We start from the raw sequence: 21,756 nt of genomic DNA, 5'->3' as shown, positions 1-21,756 counted from the left end.
ACTGGATTTGTGCAGCTATGATTGAAGTTGGAAAAGGAGTACACTGGGGATTAAACAGCTTATTAAAAGTGAGTTTACAGTCTAAATGAAGTTGTTCTGCAAGTGACTAAATTGGAAAATCACGGTAGTCCCAGGTTAGCTAGAAAGGTTAAGAACTCTAACAAGCCAGCAAGCAAGGAACATGGATGGGGTGCAGCTTCCCTTCTGAAGTGCTACAGGCTTTCAAAAAAACACATAGTATCAAACAAGCTTTAAGTCTAATATATCTGCATAAGACTAACGGACATTCTTCACAGTGGTGATGGTTGGACAATGAGACACCATGGACATAAGTTGAGGCTGGAGAAGTTCAGATATTATAAACTCCCACGAGTACAGTCAATCATTGAAACAACTTTCCCAGGGCCATACAGTCTCCATTGTTGAAGTTTTAAGACCAGACCACATGAAAGCCTGAGCAATGTAGTATGACCTTGCTTGGAGAAACATCTTGGCTTAGAAGGTTCTTAGGAAGTCTATCTAAATTATCCTATTATCCTAAGCTAGTTAAACCCAGTTTTAGCTTATGCCAAGACCTACTGTGACAATTTTTAAAAAGCCTTTAACATAGTAGCTGCTAGAAGTTGTTTTCAGATGTCAATGAAAGCATTTGTGTACAGGGTGGGACACAGAATGTGGAGATGCGTGTTCTCAAAAGCATACACAAACAACATACATAAGATGCCCAAATATATTTATTTGTCTCTTTAAAAGTACATTACTCTTTAGAAAAAAAAAAGCCTAGGAAATCTCAATACAGATTAAAGTATATCCAATATGGCACATACTTCATGCTGATGTTTAAGTAAACATCAACACCATCAGAACAACATAAGACTTCTGAAGTCAGTAGCAATGAGGTATCAGGACAGAAGAAATCCTTAAAATAAAGAGGAGCTTCAAAGCCTTTCAGCCAAGCAGAGCTAGAGTTCCAGAATGTATTCAAGAACCATGAAATATCTCTAATCCTTTTGATCTTCATTTGCTGCCAGAAATACATACGAGTTATAACAAGGAACCATAGGCATTGCAGTATACAGAATTACAAACTGGTAAGCCAGTTCACCAGCTCCAAGTAGTCAGAAGAGTGCAGCACTGTTCTGAGATTGAAGAACTTAGAGGTTTCTTATTTCCTTCAAGACCTCTCTCCTCCTTTATGATATGCAGAACCAATTCAAGACAGAAGGAAAAATCAGCAAGTTAATTATCACAGAAAGATATTTTCTTGCATTCTTGATAAAGTTTTCAGTGTTAGTGCATGAAAAAGTTATTGCATGTCTATATCTGGATTTGAATATGGGTGAGGTTGCTATGACTATGTGCCAGCAGCACAACTGTAGTAATTAATGGGTGTCATGTGTATTAGCTGAAAATATTCTGCATTCAAAGGCTGGAGATGCATTTTTATTAGTATTTCTACAACCTTGCCTCTTGCCTGTTAAGTACAATCATTTTCCCATCTCACTCTTACTCAGTGGTAAAAAGCCATTACTTCACTCAGTCCTAGTGAACTCACTAGGAAAGATACCTTCCAATCTGTCATTGGCCCCCTCAAGATTTCTGGAATGTCTTGATCCAGGAGAACTAGCAGTGAGACAGACCCTCACGGTAAGAAATAATAAATAGGGACAAGTGTGTAGGTAAGACATCAACCTCAAGCGGGACACCACTGGTGACAAAGGAAAAGCTTACTGTAAAGGTGCAAGTGCCTATTCAGCTAAAACCATGATAAGTGAGTCCTATTTGGAATGTAGCATATGTCCCAGAAGCAACCTAGACATTGAATGTCATCTTTGTTCCTTTTTAGAGTGTAAACACTACCTTATGTTCTCAAGTAAGAAGACACTAATCAGACTCAGAAGCAGCCACTCAAGCAAGTAGAGCGATAGCTCACAAGATACTCAGTTTTATGCTAAACAAGAATATGTAAACACCCACAAGAATCACCTATACTGATAACACCAGACAGCCCATATGGATGGTCACAATGCAGCACAATAGCAGCAATCTGATTTAAGGAACAGTCTTGCTGCTCATCTCATCACATTTACTGAACAGTGGGAACATTAGCAGCATTGTGATTTGCTTTCTGCTTTCAATGGGTCAAGGTCCAGTTTTGGTTTCCCCACATCATTCTCTTCATTAGGAAAGGTTTTATAGTTGGCAAGGATGTTTTCCACCAAAAATCGGGCAGCTTCATCTATGTTGATGTTGTCCTAAAAATGTTGAAAGTAAAGAAGTCAGTCATTTTTTTGAAATAGTCACACATTCCTATTACAAGCTGGCCAAATACAAAAATTCTTCTACAGTCTCATCAGCATGACAAACAGCTTAGACGCATCAGGTTATCACTCATACACTTGTTTGTCAAAAAAGTTACCAGAAAGGTTTGAGACAAAGTTATTCGCCCAGGTTACAAATAGGTTACTTCAATTCTAATGAGGCACGCAGTTGGGGGTTATATGTCACCTGCATTTAGAAGACTCACTAATGCTAAAGTATTTCCTAATGCAGAAATGCACAACAGGCAATCACACTGTCCAAACTAGCATTCTACCTTTTGGGGCTTCTTTTGTTCTTTTGCTGCAGTTTGGATACATGTACTTATGTAAAAGGACCTGTTTTGTCAGCCTTAAAACCCAAGCTAAATCAGAGTGCCTCATCTAGGCACACTACATTTTCTTGTGCATGCTTTGACAAGTACTTTAACATATACCCTAAAGCAGGTGTGCATGTAGGATACCTAGAGCTGTATTTCATCAGCATATCTTAGTTACTAAGGGGCCAAGCTGGCCAATGTCAAAGAGCCTTTGGCCACAGCTTTCAGCTGGCTGGGCCACCTGCTAGCTTGTCACAGGGTTGCCACATCTGGAATCACTTGCCTTTGGTTCTGAGGGAAATACCACCCCAGCACACTCTTCTGCTCCATAATTGTAGCTCTAAATTCTGCATGAGCAAGGTTAGATTATGAGAACATTTGACCCATTGCTACTGCACTTCACAAGCCTGTGGCTGTCAGCCACAAACTGTTTCTGGCAGTTTGAAGATAGGTACTTTTCCCCGCTCAGAGAAGGATTCTCCTCATTTTGGTATACAGATATTAACAAGGTATTTCTATTAATATTTATACTCTCTGCAGCTCTTTTGCCTATTTTACCTAACCCACAGGGAGTGGGACCTCTACTACTGCTTACTAGACTGAAGATTCAATGACCAGTTCCAGCAGAAAGGCAAAAGCAGATTATCAGGATATTTAAGTGGGCAGAACCTAAAACCATAAACAATTTCTTATGCTTAGAAAACAAGAAAGCTGTCCTGAGTTTTTGCTAAGCTATTTCAGCTACCTCTTCAGAGTCCTAAACAAGTTAATTCGTAACTGAACTAGGACTAATATTGCCTAGACTCTTCTCTGCACCACGAACCTGAATTTACATTGTCATGTCTTAAATGCTACCTAAAATGCAAGCTGTTACTACATTTCTACATTAGTTTTTTTTCCAATGTTACTTGGTTTTTAACTCATGTTGATGTACCAGTGTTATGGACAGTAAAGCTTCAGAGAAGACAAACCAAAGCAGAATCTTGGTATTCTTTTTGAGTATAAAGAGCCTTTAAATGTGAGCTTCTAGTGACAGGTGGGTTTGGGAATTATTTTCCAAATGCAAACAAATTATTAGCTAATTTACCTAATTCCTGTCACTGTTTACCTTTCTTATTTTAAAGTAATCAGGAAGAGGCTTGTTACTTTGTTTCTTATCATATTATTCCTACAGACTTTTCTTTAACAGTTGTCTAAACATCACTTTGTGCCAGTTCATCAGCAACAATTAATGGAAGCAGGCAAGCCAAGGGAAAAGGGGGACTTCGAGGTTTAGCTTACCATATAAAGGAGTTATAAACCAGACCAGCAATTTGGTCTGTCAAACATCGTCTTCATCTGGAAGAATCTTTCATTTTAAGGATCAATTGAGTTTCAAGGATTTTCAACTTCCAACTAAGTTACCACAAGCTTATCTGTGCATTGACCAAGTCTGTAGACTAAAACTGTATAATAGATTAAGTTACTCATAATTATGTTTGAACAAAGTAGCTATTTGTTTTAGCTTTAGCTGACATGTGCAAGGAAAAAAGTTTATAGAACTCAGTTAACCAAATTTTCTGATTTAAGATGCAGTTAAAATCTAAATCAAGCTACAAGTCTAAAAGCTTTTGCTGAGCACTGGAGACTTGACTGTCACTTTGTATACGTGAGGATTTTCTTCCCCACATGACTATATTCATCCACTCTTATGCCAATACTTACAGTTAAAATGTTTCCTCTTTATGCTCACCTTAGCAGAAGTTTCAAACCATCCAACAAAGCCACCTTCTCTGCAGAACTGGTCCATTTGAGAGGGATTCTGGCTGCCATCTTTCTTTTGGTCACACTTGTTTGCAAGAAGAACAGCAGGGATGGGGCTGCCATTAGGAAGTAGTACTTTACTGTCCAAATCATGCTTCCATTTTGAAACAGCCTCAAAAGTGGAGCCTCTTGTGACATCAAAGACCACAAAAGCACCAACTGCCTCTTTGTAGTATACTCTAGTCATATTTCCAAAGCGCTCCTGGCCTGAAAGAGAGGACAGTAGGAAAGTACACTTATTTAAACATGAATTGTAGTCAGTGTAAATGGGCTTCTGTACCAGATTAATACATACAAATTTAACATTCGTCTAGTCATCTAGTTCACACAACATTCTCTTCTATCCTATGTTATATCATTGTAAAAGCCATTCCATGTATCATACGAGTCAGATGCTAAAAGCAGTTTGCAATTCCAACCACCACTTTGATTATTTTAAACTTATTTGAGTAGTGCTCTTTGAGAAGTCATGCCTAAAACCACTACCAACATAGTTATACACAAATTCTTTCCTCAGAAAAGCTTCTGTAAGATTTAAATCTCATCACATCAGCTAGAGACGTAAGCATACTTAGACTTTTCTGGAGGGTGAGCAACAAGGGCTTCCTGGAAAACAGTTCTACAAGCTCCAGGGCTAAAAGTCATCACAGCATCTTCAGAAGTCACCTGTATTACAGATTTTTTTTTTTTTTCCTCCTCAGGGACAAGCCCAAAATGAGATAGTTTAACAGTTCTAGCTAAACCTGTTATCTTTGACTTCCTCTTTTAAATTCAAGATGAAACAAACAAAAATCAAGAGGAAAACCAATGGTCAGTGAGTATAGTCAACAAAAGCCTTTTTCTTATTAAGTACAACTACTGTAGTCAGTGTACTCAAAATGTAGAATTAGTGGCAGTTCATTTATTCTTCTGTTTGGAAAGTCAGACCATGATGCTGTGTTTGTACTGGAGTAGACATAGCAGCATCAAATGCAAGCATGCTGCTTGGGAAGTTTCAGCTACTAAAGTAGCTTTCTGCTTTGTTCAGAAGTCTTCATTGGGAAAAGTAGCCCCTGTACTTTATTGTTCAGTTTTACAGTTTTACATCCCTTCAGTTCTAGCATTTAGTGCATATGCAGTTTTAAAATAAAGTAAGAATTTCAATTGGAAGATACAATCATAGAATCATTTCAGTTGGAAGACACCCTCAAGATCATCAAATCCAATTATAACTTCAGCACTAAACCATGTCCCTAAGAACCTCGTCTATACACCTTTTGAACACTTTCAGGGATGGTGATTCCAACACTTCCCTGGGCACCTGTTCCAATGCTTGATAACCCTTTCTGTGAACATTTTTTTCCTAATATCCAATCAGAACCTTCCCTGGTGCAACTTGAGGCCACTTCCTCTCATCCTATCAGTTGTTACTTGGGAGAAGAAACCAACACCCTCCATGCTACAAGCTTGTTTCAGGTAGTTGTAGATAGCAATAAGGTCTCCCTTCAGCCTCCTTTTCTCCAGGCTAAACAACCTTAGTTCCCTCAGCCACTCACAAGATTTGTTCTGCAGAACCCCCATAACATAGTTATCCTCTGCTTATAAACATTCAAGTCTGCCTTTGATAAGCAAGAACAGTTGCAAGAACTGGGTACTATCATCTTCTTGGAAAGAGACAGAAATTCACTAGGTGAAATAACACAGGATCCTGTTCAGCAGCATGCTTTTCTAGCTCAGTTGCCCCATTTTAATGTCAGTACTTCAGTGTACTGATTAGCTCACTCCCAATAGACATTTTCAGAAAAGGTTAACTAAGCAGCTAGTAGAATTGCTGGAAAGCAGCAGCAAATACACTGAAGTTCCAGAGAATTATAAAGCTCTATAAAGTGGACTTTTCTGTCTGTTCAACTTTAAAGTATGACACTGCATAAACCAGTGTCACTAGCCAGCATATTCTGAGGAATGGAAATTACACACTAGTTTCTTCACTACCAGTTCATTAACCCCTGTGTGAGAACAAGCAACTTGTAAGAGGAAAGCTCTTTCCTCCATATTCAAAACTTAAGTTCTAAAGCAGCATGCCACGTAGTCTATGGCCAACAAGTCAGACATTAACCTGTACCTCAGTGACTATGTCACTGGAAGAGGCTGACACAAGTCAACCACAAGTCTCCTAATTGTGCACAGAACTTGTATACAAGTAACTCACATTGTCTGCCTAGGCCTTTCCAGGCTGAATTCTTATGTCTAAAAGGTGTGCTTGGTACAGCCTTACTGTAAATTGTAGTACCAGGTGCACACTATTTTCATTAATCAAATACCAGCAGGAAAACATTTGGCCAGAAGGCTTTTACTACTCCTGCAGATCAAGTATACTGCATCTAAAAATATTTACCTTTAGGTTGTGTTGTTTTGTTGTTGTTTTTTGTTTGTTTTGGTTTTTTTTTTTTTTTTTTTTTGGTTCTGTTTTGTTTTTTCAGTAGAGCTGCACAGGGTCAAAATTAGGTATATTAAGCCAGTGACTGCATAAGGCACCACAGAAGCTATGCAGAGCTCCTTCTCAGCTTCCTCATTTGTTTAGCTGTCAGTCTCACCAGCCAATTCATGTTACACAGGAACACCTCCAACTGAGCTAAAAGCCTGAGTGTTGTGTCCAGCTCAGGCAGTATATCCCTTCACACTGTAGGACAGGCCCACAAAACACTGTAAAATCTCAAGGTCTGCACAGAACTGTACTTTACTTTGTACTCTACAGCAGTCACTTCGAAAGCATGCACTTCAGCTGTCTAGAACAACCATTCTAGTATTATTTCTGTCTGGCTTTATTGAAAGAATCTGAAATCTTTGCCCTTATAGTAGAAGTTGTAGAATTGAAAAAACCTTAATACATATTCTTCTGTAATTTACATTTGGGTTAAAGTAGACAACTGACATGCATATCAGCATAAAAGCTTCTACCTTTACTTATTAGATTTAAGATTTACATTTGGAAGATTTTATACTCCTTGCTGTTAAAAAACACACACAAGCTCAACACCACTGTAGTATTACAGATTAATGCCTTTTAATAGGTCAAATACACTCCAGTACAATTGCTGCCCTTTTCTAAAGCAGCCTAAATGCCAAAAAGATTTTATTACAGAGCTGCTTTCATCTCTAGAATTCACATCCACCAACAATAAAACTGACCTGTACACCAGCTTATTACTGCTTTTCTATCCTGTCTGGAGGTCTAACGAGGATGGGTATATGCTTTTTATTCCACAGAAGAAAGAAGCAATAACACATGGCCTGCCTAAGAGGTAAGAGTTTTATTGTGGTAAAAAAATATATTGCATAAGGCAGGAAGATAATTCAGTATAAACTGAATAGACTTCCAGTACAATCCTCTTATTACTGAAGACGCATATGTTTTAGGCTGAGCTTCTTGTAAGGGATGCAGAGCATTCTAGACAGCCTTTTGAAAATTTAACAGGAGTTTGCAAGTGCTTTAGTGCTTGCAAAAACACTCATGCAGAAGAAGCGAAGTGTAGAACACACTTTCTCCAAAGTTTGGAGTGTGAGCATCATTATTTATTTAGGTTATTAAAACTAAATTGACTCAATTTTTGCCATGCTCAGTTTAGCCAGGGATTTGTCACTCCCTTTCCTATGTCCAGCAGTATTTTTGCTGTAGTCATTTCATCATGTGTGATAATAGTGTTGAGCCATACCAAAAGTAGATCATACCTCCAGAGGGTAAAAGGGCTAAAAATGATCAGATAAAACTAGACTTAAAGTCTCCAGTGTATACAATCATAGAAGGAAGAAGACAGGAAAATAACTTGCTTACTACAATAATATGGAAAAGGACAAAGGAATAATCATCCTGGTAGTTCTAGTGCCTTGACATAAATCTGACGGTACCATGACATTATCCTTTCTCCGTGCTTCAGGGGTTCAGGTATAGATGAGGAGCTAAGCTATGGGGCAGACATGGGGACAAGAGGTCTTGTTTGGGGGTATGAAAGTGGCTGCATGCAATGCAAAGTTCTCCATTCTCTAACCACAAAGTTTTCACACCTACATGACTCAGCACGTACTGTCACCATATTTTCCAGTAATTGCAACAACATTAATGAAATACTTGCATAATGTCATGCATCAAGAACTAATACAGTTCCCTACAGCAGCACCACAGGAATTTACTCTGAAACTGTATCAGAGCTTGGGAGCTATTATTGCTTCCCATTTACAATGTAAAAGGAGTAAACCATAAATTAAAGACAATATGAAAAAAATTATAGCTGAGTCTGACATTAGAAGCTTTATCTTTCGCAGTGAAGTAAGAACAAAGATAAGATTCAGACACTGCCAGACTTGCCTTGAAGTACATTCTAAAGAGTTTCTACAGCAATCCTTCACAGTGCAAGGAATGAACAAGAGAGTCATGTTTATCAAAGCAGTGTGACTTATTGTGGTAGCTCTTGCTTTTACTTAGCAGGAGTTACCCTACACACATACGTTATTTTTTGCTCCTGAACAGCCGTACATGATGGGAACTGAAGCTAGAAAAAAGCAAGTGAAATGTACAAATGACTGCTGGATATACATGATATTGAGTCAAGGTTCCATCTCCCAGACTACTTAACACACATAGAAGTCTTCATATGTAGTTTATATGAACTAACAGAAACCTACTTGAGGAGAGTACAATGAAGAAGCTTCCCCAACTAATGCTTTTTTGCTGTGCAGGTAAATTCTGTCAATACTAACAGTAAGCATGAGTTCCCCTACTTTGTAAAAAAAAAAAGTCTAAGCTTAGTCTATTCTGAAGCTGCACAACTCAGAAGTCAGAGTTGTTTGGTCCATTTAAACCCTTAACATCTCATCAGGAGTACTGATAGACAACTGGACAAACTCTAGCTTCTTTCAGATGAGACCAGCAGTTTTGACATCCTTCAAAAAGTGCATCAACAAGGAAGAGAAAGATGAACCAGAGTTATAGAAGCCTGACAACTGAAAGAATGACAGAACAAAGTTTCTCCTGTTGGTCATAGTTCAAGTCATCTTTGACAGGTTAATCAGCTTAATGGTTGTCCAGAGCTTAAAATTTGATTTTAACAAGTTTGACAGTTCCACATCAAATACTCTTATATTACAGATGCATAGTGAATGCACAACTGGCAGAAGAGTTTTATTCCAATGCTGTTTGCTGCTAATTAGAAGACCACCATGTTGAAGTTTTGCAGTTTTTCCCTGAACCAAATAGAGTTGTCGAGTTTGATAAATAGCAAAAGTCCTCAGTTTATTAATAAACCTAAGAAGCTCTTGCTAACATTGTCCTTCAGAATGCTGAAACTCAGTGTTTGTTTAGTTTAAAAGGCAGTTTAAGTTCAACAGAAAAAAGAAATATACTACACAGGTTGAGTCTAATCTATAAAACAAAACCAAAAAGCTATCGAGCAATATGCCAGTAGTAAAGAAAATTATCGAGAGACCTAGTGAATCAAATTAAGAGAGTTCAAAATACATAGAAGTGGCATCCTGCTAGTGTGTTTGTTATTCTGCTTTTCTACAACAAGTACTGTATATTGTAGTGAACTCATGCATCACAGGATGCTTCTTAAGCTATAGTGAATTATTATAATAAATCAGTTTTAGTCTCAGAACACTTGAATATTCCTCTTCCATCATGAGAAGGGTTCTCAGATGAACTACTTACCATGACCACTAATAGTCAATATTAGTCATACCAAAATTCAAGAAGGGTCATTAATGACAACCAGACTAACTTAACTGCTAACACCATGACACTTAGGTCCCTGCTATTAACTACCCTATTAGCCACACAGTGTGCAAGCAGTGCCACTATTTAGACTTCAGTGCAAAACTCCACAAGTTACTTGTTTCAGACAACTTCCTGGACCATGAGATATTTGTGCTTTTAGACCAGAAAAAAAAGACAATTCAACTGTGAAACCCCTTCTTCTCAAGTCATGCTTTTGCCCTGGGAATCCTAACCTAATGAGCACTTTCTTCCCTGCTCCAGTTGTGCTGCTTTACAACAAGATTTTCTTTAACTCCCTGAATTTCTAGGATCAGGTTTTCACATACTAACATCAAGGAGCATCTGAGTGGCAGCTCCTTATTTACAATTCAATCTCTTAAAGTTCCTGTCATTCAGTGTGATATATTTAAGCTAAAGCACCATCCAAAATGGCTGGCCATGCAGCCCAATCCTTTCACTGAGTAAAAATCACTGTCCCTGTCAAAACTCCTAGGCCCTTTAGGAGCCACAGGCAGGAAGACTACACTTTGGATGCCCATTGGCCCTACAGCTGGATGTTTGGCACAATACAGCAAATATCCAGAATTGCCCTGAGCATGCATCTCCGAGTTCTCCAGACACATGATATACACTGTAGTGCTACTTGGGTCAGGTGTGAACCAACTCAGGCTCCTTTTTAGACAGATATAGGAATATGCCACTGGTAAGCTACCACTGCTGACAGCATTCCCCCCTCTTGCCAAACCAGCACAGCTTGTCCCAGAACTGTCTTACCCAATTAGATTGAGTCTGTTATTTAGGAAGAAGTAGGTTAACCAAACCACTATCAATATTACAGGACATGCTCAAGTGTGCCTACCTGCTTTTTCACATTGGTAGCAGCTGTAGAACAAGAGTAGACAGACCCCCAAGACAGTCAGTGCCAGGTGTCTCTCCACTCCTCATTCTCACCCACTTAAGCTATTAGTGTAAAGTTGCCAAGTGTTTAAACCAGAGGTGTTAGACTATACTAGCAGCTCTAGCAGATATTAGAAACCTGTAAGAGTTTAAAAAAAGCACATCTAGCCTGTCTTTTATTCTCCACCATAGTGGAAGTAATATTTGCTATTTGTGGTTCTGGTGAAAAACACAGAGGTTAAAAAGCAAGAAGTACAGGAACATTGTTTCTTCCTGTGTTAGACAGTACTAGAAACTGTTTCACCAACTGCAGCTCTTACAGTTTCTAACAGACAGCAGCAGTCTTGGATGATTAAGTGAATTGCTACTGTCCCTTCTTACTAAGCATAGTGTGGGAAAGTCAACCAACCACTGGATAGATCTCTTCCCAGCCCCTTCAGAAGAACAGTCTTTAGCAAAAAAAGTAACAAGCCAGTTAATCCCTATTCAACTGACTCCCACTTTACCATAGGAAATAACCTTTGGTCCTCTGGTTATGTCAACATTGAGCAGTGGTAGGGTACAGTTGAAGCAGTTCTGTTGAGCAAAACTGTCACAAGACCTGACATCCATAGTATACTATCTATATATATGGTCTGTACAAGATACTCTGTAGTCATTTTAGAGCCACTGAAGAGCATCAGTTCAGGTGCAGCAGTACTTTGTCTAGACCATAACAAAGTGTTTTCACATGTTCTTAGAAGTCACTATTTCATTCTGAAATGGTAGGAAGTAGTTTGCTCTAAAGTTTCATTGCACAACAAAGCCAGTTTCTACACATAAGTTTGTTAGTTACCTGAATTTTCAACATCAGTGAGTAGTCTTTCCATTCACTGTTTGCTATAGTTATACTTTATTCTAAAGCAGGACAGTCCTGTTCAGTACCAGTGAAACTGCAAAAGCTCAGAAGTTAGACACCTGATTTCCATCAGGAACACTGACCACATCCATCATCCTAATAGACTGAAAAGGCACACCATTCTCTTTTGCAAAGATAGGAAGTCTTCCTCAAACAATTGCAGAGCTCTCATGAGGAATATTACAGCAAAACTGAAACTTTTCATTGCTGCCTGTAGCCTTTGGCTAAGCTAATGACTTAAGATTGTCTAAACTTACTTTAACAGCATACTGTCTTCACTTTAACAAGTTTAGAGGCAATACCATGCACTTAGGATTCGACTGGCTTTGTCCAGCATCAAATGTATCCTATGTAGAACTAAGACTGTCATGTTTGTATAAGAAAGTTTCATGTTTTGCTTGCCTCTGTGATAAACAGCAAAATAAGATAGGAAGTGCCTGACTAAGCACTAGATTCCCATCCCCCAAGAAGTAGAGTTCAACCAAGCTAAATGATTTCTAATTAGCTGTCAAATGCAGCATACATTGAAAAACTTTCCTTGCATTAGTATTCAAAAAAAGTTGACATAGTCCAATTAGTGTCAGCAACAGCATGAACTAGTATTTCCTACATTGCTTTAACTACACTTAAACAAGTCATCTGTCAGAGTTAAGCAATTTTTGTGCCTGACACCCTCTAATTCATCTCCTTTGGTGCACTGTCGTACAGCCAAAGCTGTACTATGCATTCAACAATGATGCTGCATGGCACCACAGCATTGCACAGCACACAGGAGAACAATTCTAAAGTCAGTTTGTCCCAAGAACAACTTTATCATGAGACTGAAAAAATGTTAATCTCTAAAATGGCCAATGTGTCATGGCACATTGTGTGGTTCAAATTTTGCATCAAATAGCTGCCACTTTACCCAGGACTCTAGTCTGGGTGCATTTAAAGAATAAGTTCCATAAACTGCCTGTAGCAACACTCAGAAGTTGCTTTTTAATTTGTTATTTGAAAAGCTGCTAAAATCCATACAATAAGGAAAACTGCTTTTCATTTGCTACTAATCTAGAAGCCAATGCTATTGCAAGTTTGCTGTGCTTTCTCTATTCGGAGTCAAGATATTTATTTCTATACAAGCTCTATAAACCCCTGAAATCCCATCATTTTTCAAAGTGTAATCCTACCACCCCATCTACCCTTGTTTTGTGTCTCCATAGTCAGAGCAGAACTTTGAACATCTAGCATTCTGCCACAAGTAGCTTGAGAATTATGTTGTGCTTTGTAGTCAGTGCTTGCTGGTAGTCATGCCAGTTTTAGTACCTGCAAGAATATCACAAGAGTTATTCTTATGCTTTCATATGAAAACAAATTCCCTCACTGCAAATCACTTCCTCTGACATGGCACTTCACACACTTCAGAACTTCTGAAGTGAGTATTTGGAGGGAACAGTTTACAAAGGCAAGGCAATGGTTACCACTGGAATTCAAGGAAGTTATTTCCAACAGCTGTGAGACTGAATCCCAGTGGCCTTGCTCACTACTGAAGGGAAGAATCTTATCTTATACAGCATGTTGGAGCCCTTTGTGGAACCAGGCAGAGCAGATTATTTTCTTTCTTGCATTTCATAATACAGGTAACCAGTTTAGAACAACTACCTCACACCACTTGCCAATTCATATTGATTAAGGGAGTGGAGCACCTCCCTTATGAAGAAAGGCTGAGGGAGCTGGGTCTCTTTAGTTTGGAGGAGACTGAGGGGTGACCTTATTAATGTTTATAAATATATAAAGGGTGAGTGCCATGAGAATGGAGTCAGGCTCTTCTCAGTGACAACCAATGACAGGACAAGGAGTAATGGGATCAAGCTGGAACACAAGAGGTTCCACTTAAATTTGAGAAAAAACTTCTTCTCAGTGAGGGTGACAGAGCACTGGAACAGGCTGCCCAGGGAGGTTGTGGAGTCTCCTTCCCTGGAGACATTCAAAGCCCGCCTGGACACATTCCTGTGCGACCTCACCTAGGCGTTCCTGCTCCAGCAGGGGGATTGGACTAGATGATCTTTTGAGGTCCCTTCCAATCCCAAACTTGTGCATATGCACTTCAGTCACTCCCTGTCCTTGAGTGCACATAAAGAAAACCAAGCTGATAAGAGGTAAAGTGGAGATGCAAATACGGTAAAGACACCAAGACTCTGCCAAACTGATGTAAGTAGAGTTGATAAAGGTCAATTTACTTCCATGTAAACTCCATACATTCAGATAAAAGTATATATGTAATATTGCCTGCACCAGTTTGTCTCTGAAGGGTAATGTGCTTATCAAACCAGCTTACTTTCTGACTGCTCAAGTCAGAATTACCTGAAGGGCAAGAGTTCAGCCAACAGTTACCTCAAAAAAGCTTATGATCTATGCAAGTTAATGGATTACTGCATGGGCTTCTAGTTTATATTATAATTTGACTCAAAATTTAGTTATGTTGTGTGATATATACTATTTTTCCTCCTGTCTGCTGTATTACACATAAGAACTTAAATATCTTAGGTAGCTCCCACACACACCCATTTGATGGACACCCATCCACCCTTTATGCTTTGTATTAGAGTGCTACAGAAGTATTTTTATTGTGATCTTGTAGACAAAGCTTCTGAGCAACTGCTATATATGAACCTTATCTATTTGAAAATAAGGCTGAAGCTCCATCTATTCCATAGTTATTAGAAGCTCCAACAAAGTGGTTCCCATTGTTGATAGAAACTAAGAGTACCTTCAAGATCAATACAGCAAACTTTAAGCGTGTACCAGATCAGATGTTCTTCTAAGATCACATCTTTAACCTCATTTCTTTTAGGACATCTAGAAATGCCTATGGAGAAATTCTAAGCTTACTTCCAAAATACTCAGAGAGTATCTGTCTCAATTTACCATTTAGCCAAAACTTAACTGAACAGCCCATTCTTGCATAATCAAAACTACCATACTAAACTGCCTTACATCACCAGCTTCAAGACAGTAACATTTCCCATATTCTCATGGAATTCCATCAGCACACAGGCTTTAAAAAGTCTATCATATACAGTACTTGGGTTGCTACATGGTACTCAGCACAAGAGCCTCCACCAATATGAATGATTCAGCACACCATTGATAAGACAAGGAAATTGCTTCATCAGCAATACCAATAACCATACCTTACTTGTTAGCATTTAATTAAAAATGACTTAAAGAGAAGAATTTAAAAATAAGGCAGCATACTGACAACCAGAGATGTCTGGAGACACACCAAAAAGAAACCAGTTTAACGTGTTCAGTGCTTATTTGGATACTTAGCTATAGAGTTCCAGGTACAGCAAGTCATTCTCAACTGAAAGCTCACAACCCTAACTCAGCAGTTCCAGAAGAGCACAAGGACACCCACACAAGGTTTCCCACAGAAGGGTGGTTTCTAGAAGGAGACATACAACACACCTTCAGTTCTTTCTTGCCTCTACTGCAGTGTTCAAAGCCTTTCAACATGAGCAGGCCTACTTTCCTCAAGCTTTATCTGTTAGTCTTGCACACTTCTGGCCAACTTCATCCTTAAGTAATTTCTTACATGAGATTCATGCTTTGATGTGTAAGAGCAGGAAACATTCCTAAATCAGACACAGGTCTTTCAAAACTTTGTCATCAGTCTGAATTTAACATAAGATTCTCTATCCCTCACTGGGAGTTTTCTGACCTGCCTCAGCTGTTACCAGAATGATAGTGCTCCCAGGAAGGCAGCTGCAGCTGGAACCTCCATCACCACATGAACTGCAAGATAATCTCAGATCACTTGCCAGTTTCTGAAATAAAGCTCTAAACTCCAAGTTCTCCATCCGTCTGACGCAGTTATTCATGTGCACATCTTTCATTCCTCCTTCCTAATTGCACTCAGATATAAAAGTGAGGAAAAACACAGTTGGGGGCAGGTAATGCCTGGATTCTCTAGCCTCCATCCTGTGCTCACTTGTACTAGGCACACAGCTAAGCAATTACTTCATAGCTTCTTTGCAGGAGTTGTCATTTTAATCCCTATACTGATCTTCAAAATGCATTGTGGTTAAGGGCAAGTTGTTACGAGACTACCTTGACTACCTTTAAAGACTGTCTCCAGGCTTTACATACTTAGGAGGAACTTGTCTGAAAAGTTATTTAAGTATGTGCCACTATGGCACAGATATATGTATGTATAGAAAATGGAGGAAGTTTTCTGGTTGCCCCCTACAAACTTTCAGAGATGCACTAACATCACATAAGGCTTGCTTTAAACCCTATTAAAAAAAATCTATAATGCAAGAAACAAGCTAAATGACCTGGTACATAGAAACAACTTGGCAGCCTATCAGTAGCAAAAATGCAGACTGAGAAAATCTAAAATACACAGCTGCTTGAAACTGTAAGGTTTTTCACATGGAAGTATACTATCTCACATACTAGAAAAGCCTGAATGCCTTTGAAACTCAGCCACCAAAACAGGCAACAGTACAGAGCTATGTTCCACAGCAGGTGCACAGCCATTAAGCACTCTACTTTTCCAGAGGAGATATTGCACTGGAACAAGAAAGGTTAAGATTTATTAGGTGCAGCATCACACTCGCATATCTAAGTGAGAAAGTTTGCATTTCAGCCTCATTGGCTTGCTTTGCCTGTGCTCATTTCAGTTGAAATCCTCTTCCCCCATCCATGGTTTCCTGCACACACTTACAATTTCTCTTTGCTTCCTATAGATAATAGAAAGTTAAGTTCCTAAAAATGTTAAAAGCTTAATATCAACTCACATATCCAAGACTTATTTGTCTTCATAGAAAAGATGGGATATTCCAGCTCTTCCTCAACTTTGTATTTGAGCAAAATCCTTCATCTGACTCAACTGTTCTCTTCAGGACTGCTATACTTTTAACAAGTTAGAGTTCAGATCTTCTCAAGAAGACAGACAAGAGTTTAACAACAAATTTGCATGCTACAGGTCTTACCATTCAACTCCCAAGAGCTTGTATAAAGCATGCTTAGAACACTGAAGCACAATGCTTCCTCCTCTGTTTGGCCAATTTCATAGCCATGCTATGTAAACATTTAACTGTAAGCAGTTAAAGCAGTGCTCCAGTTTTAATAATCACTTTTACCAAAAAAAATTGCAATTTCTAAGTCTTGGAAGAAGGGTGCTCTTATACTAAAGTTAATGCACAGTCTCTCAGTCAAAGCTTTAAAATTAAATTTGTCTACCAGTTTTCATCAATGACATGCTTCAGGAGAAGGCAAGCTCAAGTGGTCATCTGTGACTTTCTCCACCCCTGCCCTTCAGAGACTGACATGTTCATACAGGCTGATGTGATTGACAGTGATGGCCAACAAGATCACAATGCAGCAGCTAACACGACTCAGTTGCTGCTCTTATTAGATCAGATCAAAAGTTTTTATGATACAGAAAGTCCTTAAAGTGTTCTTTCAATGACAGTTGACTGAGTTTCATCAATATGCCACATGCACCTCCTAAATTATGCTGTGGTCAGTGCAGTATACTCTAAACCAGCATGCTTGTCAAGTAGCAATCCCTAGTGTATCGAAATAGACTTTAAAAGCACTTCCCTATCATTAAGATTTCCTTGTTTTGTATCTCTTTACCACAATGACTCATTCCTATCTCCTTTTTATTTCACCACTTATTTATGTCCTTTGATGAAAGGGGTTAACCTGGTTCTAACACTTTCAGAACTTATCCAGAAAGAGAGATTTATCAGAACTCCACATGTCAAGATAAAAAACAAGAGTAATGCCTAAGGGCAGCTAAGTTTTAGAAGGTTTGATCCTGTATGAACATGCACGTAACCTGTTCAGCTTCTTTCAGAATACTTGATGCTGCAACCAAGGTAATTTGACAGTGACTGATCTTTCTTAATCCCAAGCTTTTTCATATCCAGTATTCAAGAAGCTACAATCTGTGTCTAAAAAGTAAGACTCCTGAGTATTTCTGGAATATACAAATCTGGGCACAACAGTATCCTTCTTCCTCTTTCAGTGTTTCACACCTCCTTCCCTTTCGATTCTGCTGCAGGCATTTGCATTACTTTGTACCGTACAACAGAAAGGTTATTTTCACTAGAAAAATAGTATAGACAGTGTAACATTGTCATGCTTTATTCTAGCCAGCACAGTATCTGCATCATAATCTTTAGCTGATGACTGAAGAACTAACCATGTAGTTATCATTGATTTAGGTACAGAATCACAGATTGAAGCACCCTCTTTGAGGAAAGCTTTTTATTATGAACTATTAAGTACAAGCTTTGATCCAGTGTAAAATAACATGCCTTACTATGCTTAAGGGTTAGGTTTTAATTCAGAAGCCTTTTTAATGAATCACAATCAATTCAGAATGCCAGCACCATATTGCTTGCAGGGAAGTCACATGTAACATTACTTACCATAAGATTTAGATCTCTTCAAGAGATCTAAAGCTGTCTGTCTGCATGCACCAGCAGACAAAATCATCTACATGAGCCAGAAGACAGTTGGACTGATGAGTTAAAAGGGAATGACTATCACATGCTCAGATACTTTGTTACACACTTTAATAATGCCCTTTAGGCAATATATGCTACGATTATATTGAAGCCATCTTCAACCTGGTTCTCCAAGTAATAATTTATATATAAACCTATTAATATCTTCGGATATTTAGAAATATTCATGAGTATGGACATAAACAGTTGCAGAACACATTCTCAGGTCAAAGACGTGAGCAGTTTTAAGACCATGAAACAACTCTTATGGATACCAAAACCCCTTTTATTTTCATGAATAATGCTTAACCAAGATGTCAAGTTCTGTAGGAGCCCTGAACTGTTACTCTCACACAGGCTAAGCCTAGCCCAATAAATTAAAAAAAAAAAAAAAAAAAAATCACTAAGATTACTCCTGGTTTTGGTCTTGTTTTTCAATTGGGGAAGGACCCCCACCCCCTTGGAAACAGAATGGCCTGAACTATCAGATTAGACATAAGAGTCAGGAGTACAAATTGCAAAATAGTTGTATTTTCCTTTTTTCAATTTTGCTATGGAAAAACTAGTCAGGAGTTTCACAGAAAAGTACACACCACACTAAAACAGGAAAAATACTTCCAGGATTTATCAGCAGCTCTTAAGTCAGTTTTCACCAAACAATGTCCAACATACACTAAGGGCAACAATCAAGAGTGAAGAATACTTCTGCATCTTGAAATTAAGGCACAAGTATATTGACAGGACTTCCCATAATGTAAACTGGTTCTGTCCAAACTGCATTAAAAGTTACAGATAAGCTTCTTCACAGCTTGTTGAAGCATTGCTTTGGCAAAGCACACAGGCTACCCCAGTCTCAGACACCAAGGGCTGAGAAGTTGTAGGCTGCCAAACCCCAGGATCCTGATAGTCTCACCTCTTTAATCTTTGGAAGCCCAGACTTGCTAAAATACACCCAGAGTGTTGTAGCATCTTGCACTGATACTGCCAATTGATTTAAAGGAAATTAAAACTGATCTGTAAAAGGAATGCATCAGAAGAGAAAGCTTGACAATATTTTACTTTCTCTCCAGAACAGCAATTAGAAAATATTTTAGTTTACCCTACAGGCAAGATCTATGGTGTGTTTCAGCATAAAGCAGTAAGAAGCAGGCTCTTCAGTTTGAGGAATAGCATTTTAAGTGTTTTAGGATAACCTTTAGAGCAGAAAGACCAGAAGCTGATGCACAGCTGGTCTGTCACAGGGTTAGAGCAGCCACATGCTACAGTTCCTCTTTTCTGAGCTTCCACTTGATAAAGCTTAGAGTTCATGGAAACAGCAATTACCAGGTGTTATCCTAGTATCTTCCACTAGTATAAGTTTAAACATAAGCATTTGAAATGAAGTCTACATTTTCATATTCAAGAAGATATTCTTAACATGGTGAAGAGCAATGAAGAGAGGTGCAGGTTAATATTAGGGCTTCACACAGAACAAGAAATGCAACACTAACTTGAGATGATTAAGGAGTTGATGACACAGACTTCTTATAAGGCCATAGCAAAACAGCAGCAGAAGCAAAGTTAACCATGATAGGTAGACAGTTGGAGCCTTTAAGACAGAGGTGTTAAAGATCAGCTTTGAATTACATAAAGGAAAGGAGTGACATGTAGTTTGGTTATGCAAACAAGGCTTTTCTGCTTCCATATGCTCAAAGTATCTTTCTGATACACAAACCCATGATTTGAATGTAGAACTAAGCATAACACAGGTCTCATTCCATTATTCCACATCGCATGGACACAAGTCACTTCTAAATTAAGTAAGCAACTCCAAACATACAAAGTTTGAGCATACTTCTTTTGAGGACAATTTCAGCTATTTGAGTTAACTTTAACTTGTAAAGTGTGCTTACTAAACACAACGTGCTTGGAAAAAATATTTATTTTCTCTAGAAGTGTTATGGAGCCATAACCATGAATGAATTTAAGCCATGCTCATAACCAAAGCCAGAAGCTCCCAGGCAAATGAGTCAGGAGCAACAGTACGAGCAAGAACCCTCTAGGAGCCCTGGAGCCAGCAAGCACAGCAGCTTTTTGAAGCCTGCTGTAAAAATCCTGGGCCAAGTCAAGAGCCCCACAACATCAACTAACAGGAGCACACACACAGAGCCTATAAAAAGTCAAAAACTTCACTCCTACATCAAGAACTCCCTCAACTTATGCTTCAAACACAGACAAGAGGGGTTACAGGTAACGGGGAAGAAGAAAAACAAAGAGATGGACTTCAGGGTCAAAATATACTCTCCTTCGCAGAGGCCGGGCCCCAAGGACCCAAGGCAATCAGGTTCACGGGTTTCTGCCTCCTCGGATCTCACCCTGCAGAGACGCCCGGCCCTTACCTGCTATATCCCAGAGCTGCAGCCGCACCAGGGTCTTGCTGTCCCAGTTGATAACTTTGAGCGCGAAATCCACCCCGATGGTGGCCCGGTAGTGCTGGGAGAAGAGCTGGTGCACGTACCGCTTGATAATACTGGTTTTACCGACGCCCAGCTCCCCGATCACCAGCACCTTGAACAGATGCTCCCGGCACTCCGGCACGCCGGAGCCCGCTCGTTCCCCGCCGGCCATCCTCGGCCCTCCCGCGGAGCGGAGCGCTGCGGGGCCCGGCGGGGAGGCCGGGCTGCCGCTCTCCCGCCTCTAAACTTCCCCAGCTGGCAACTTTTCCTCCAACTTTCCCCAGCCGACCCACAGCTGGGCCGGGCCACGCTGGGCGGGGAGGCGAGCGGGGGAAGACGGAGTGGGACTGAGGGAGGGAGAAGGGAAACCCCGCAACCACCTGACTGCAGTCACAGGACGCGGAAACTCCGCGGCCTTATAAAACCCCGGGGGAGGGCGGCGGGGAGGGGCAGGAGGAGGGACCTGGCCCGCCCCGCTGCTCCGGGATACTGGGGAGGGCTGAGGGGGGTGGCAGGATGGGGTCCCTGGGGCCCCTTCGGCTTCTTCGGTTCCTCGCCCGACTGGGATGGGCTGCCCGTGGGCACCCGGCGGCGGCCGTAGCGGGAGCTGAACGTCAAAAGGGGATTCATGCCGAGGAAGTTTTAGCTTTATGCCGGTGGCATCCTCTGCCTCGTTTTGCTGGTGATGGCACCAAAGTTTTCCCTTGGAAAAGTCTCGGAAGCACACTAGTGTCTGAAAACATCAGTTTTCTCCTCGCTGTTCGGCAAAGCATGTTATGGCAAAGAAGTTCATGGGGCAAAGAGAGCTTCATCAGGTTGTCTGCTAATAG

At 39.8% G+C, this 21,756-nt stretch overlaps 1 protein-coding gene across 1 annotated transcript; it reads right to left on the bottom strand.

The window, feature by feature from the left end:
- Positions 1-716: 716 nt before the first annotated feature.
- Positions 717-21,329, bottom strand: RAB32 (RAB32, member RAS oncogene family). Its single transcript, XM_065834582.2, has 3 exons — positions 20,870-21,329; positions 4,371-4,648; positions 717-2,255 (listed from the first exon to the last, which is right to left on the bottom strand). Exons 1-3 carry the CDS (start codon positions 21,096-21,098, stop codon positions 2,106-2,108), a joined length of 657 nt encoding a protein of 218 aa, XP_065690654.1. The 5' UTR covers positions 21,099-21,329; the 3' UTR covers positions 717-2,105.
- Between the last annotated feature and the right edge of the window lie 427 nt (positions 21,330-21,756).

Source organism: Patagioenas fasciata, chromosome 3, assembly GCF_037038585.1.
Source record: "Patagioenas fasciata isolate bPatFas1 chromosome 3, bPatFas1.hap1, whole genome shotgun sequence".
NCBI lineage: Eukaryota > Metazoa > Chordata > Aves > Columbiformes > Columbidae > Patagioenas > Patagioenas fasciata.
Note: the sequence above shows the minus strand (reverse complement) of the source record. Positions and strands in the feature narration are given on the sequence as shown.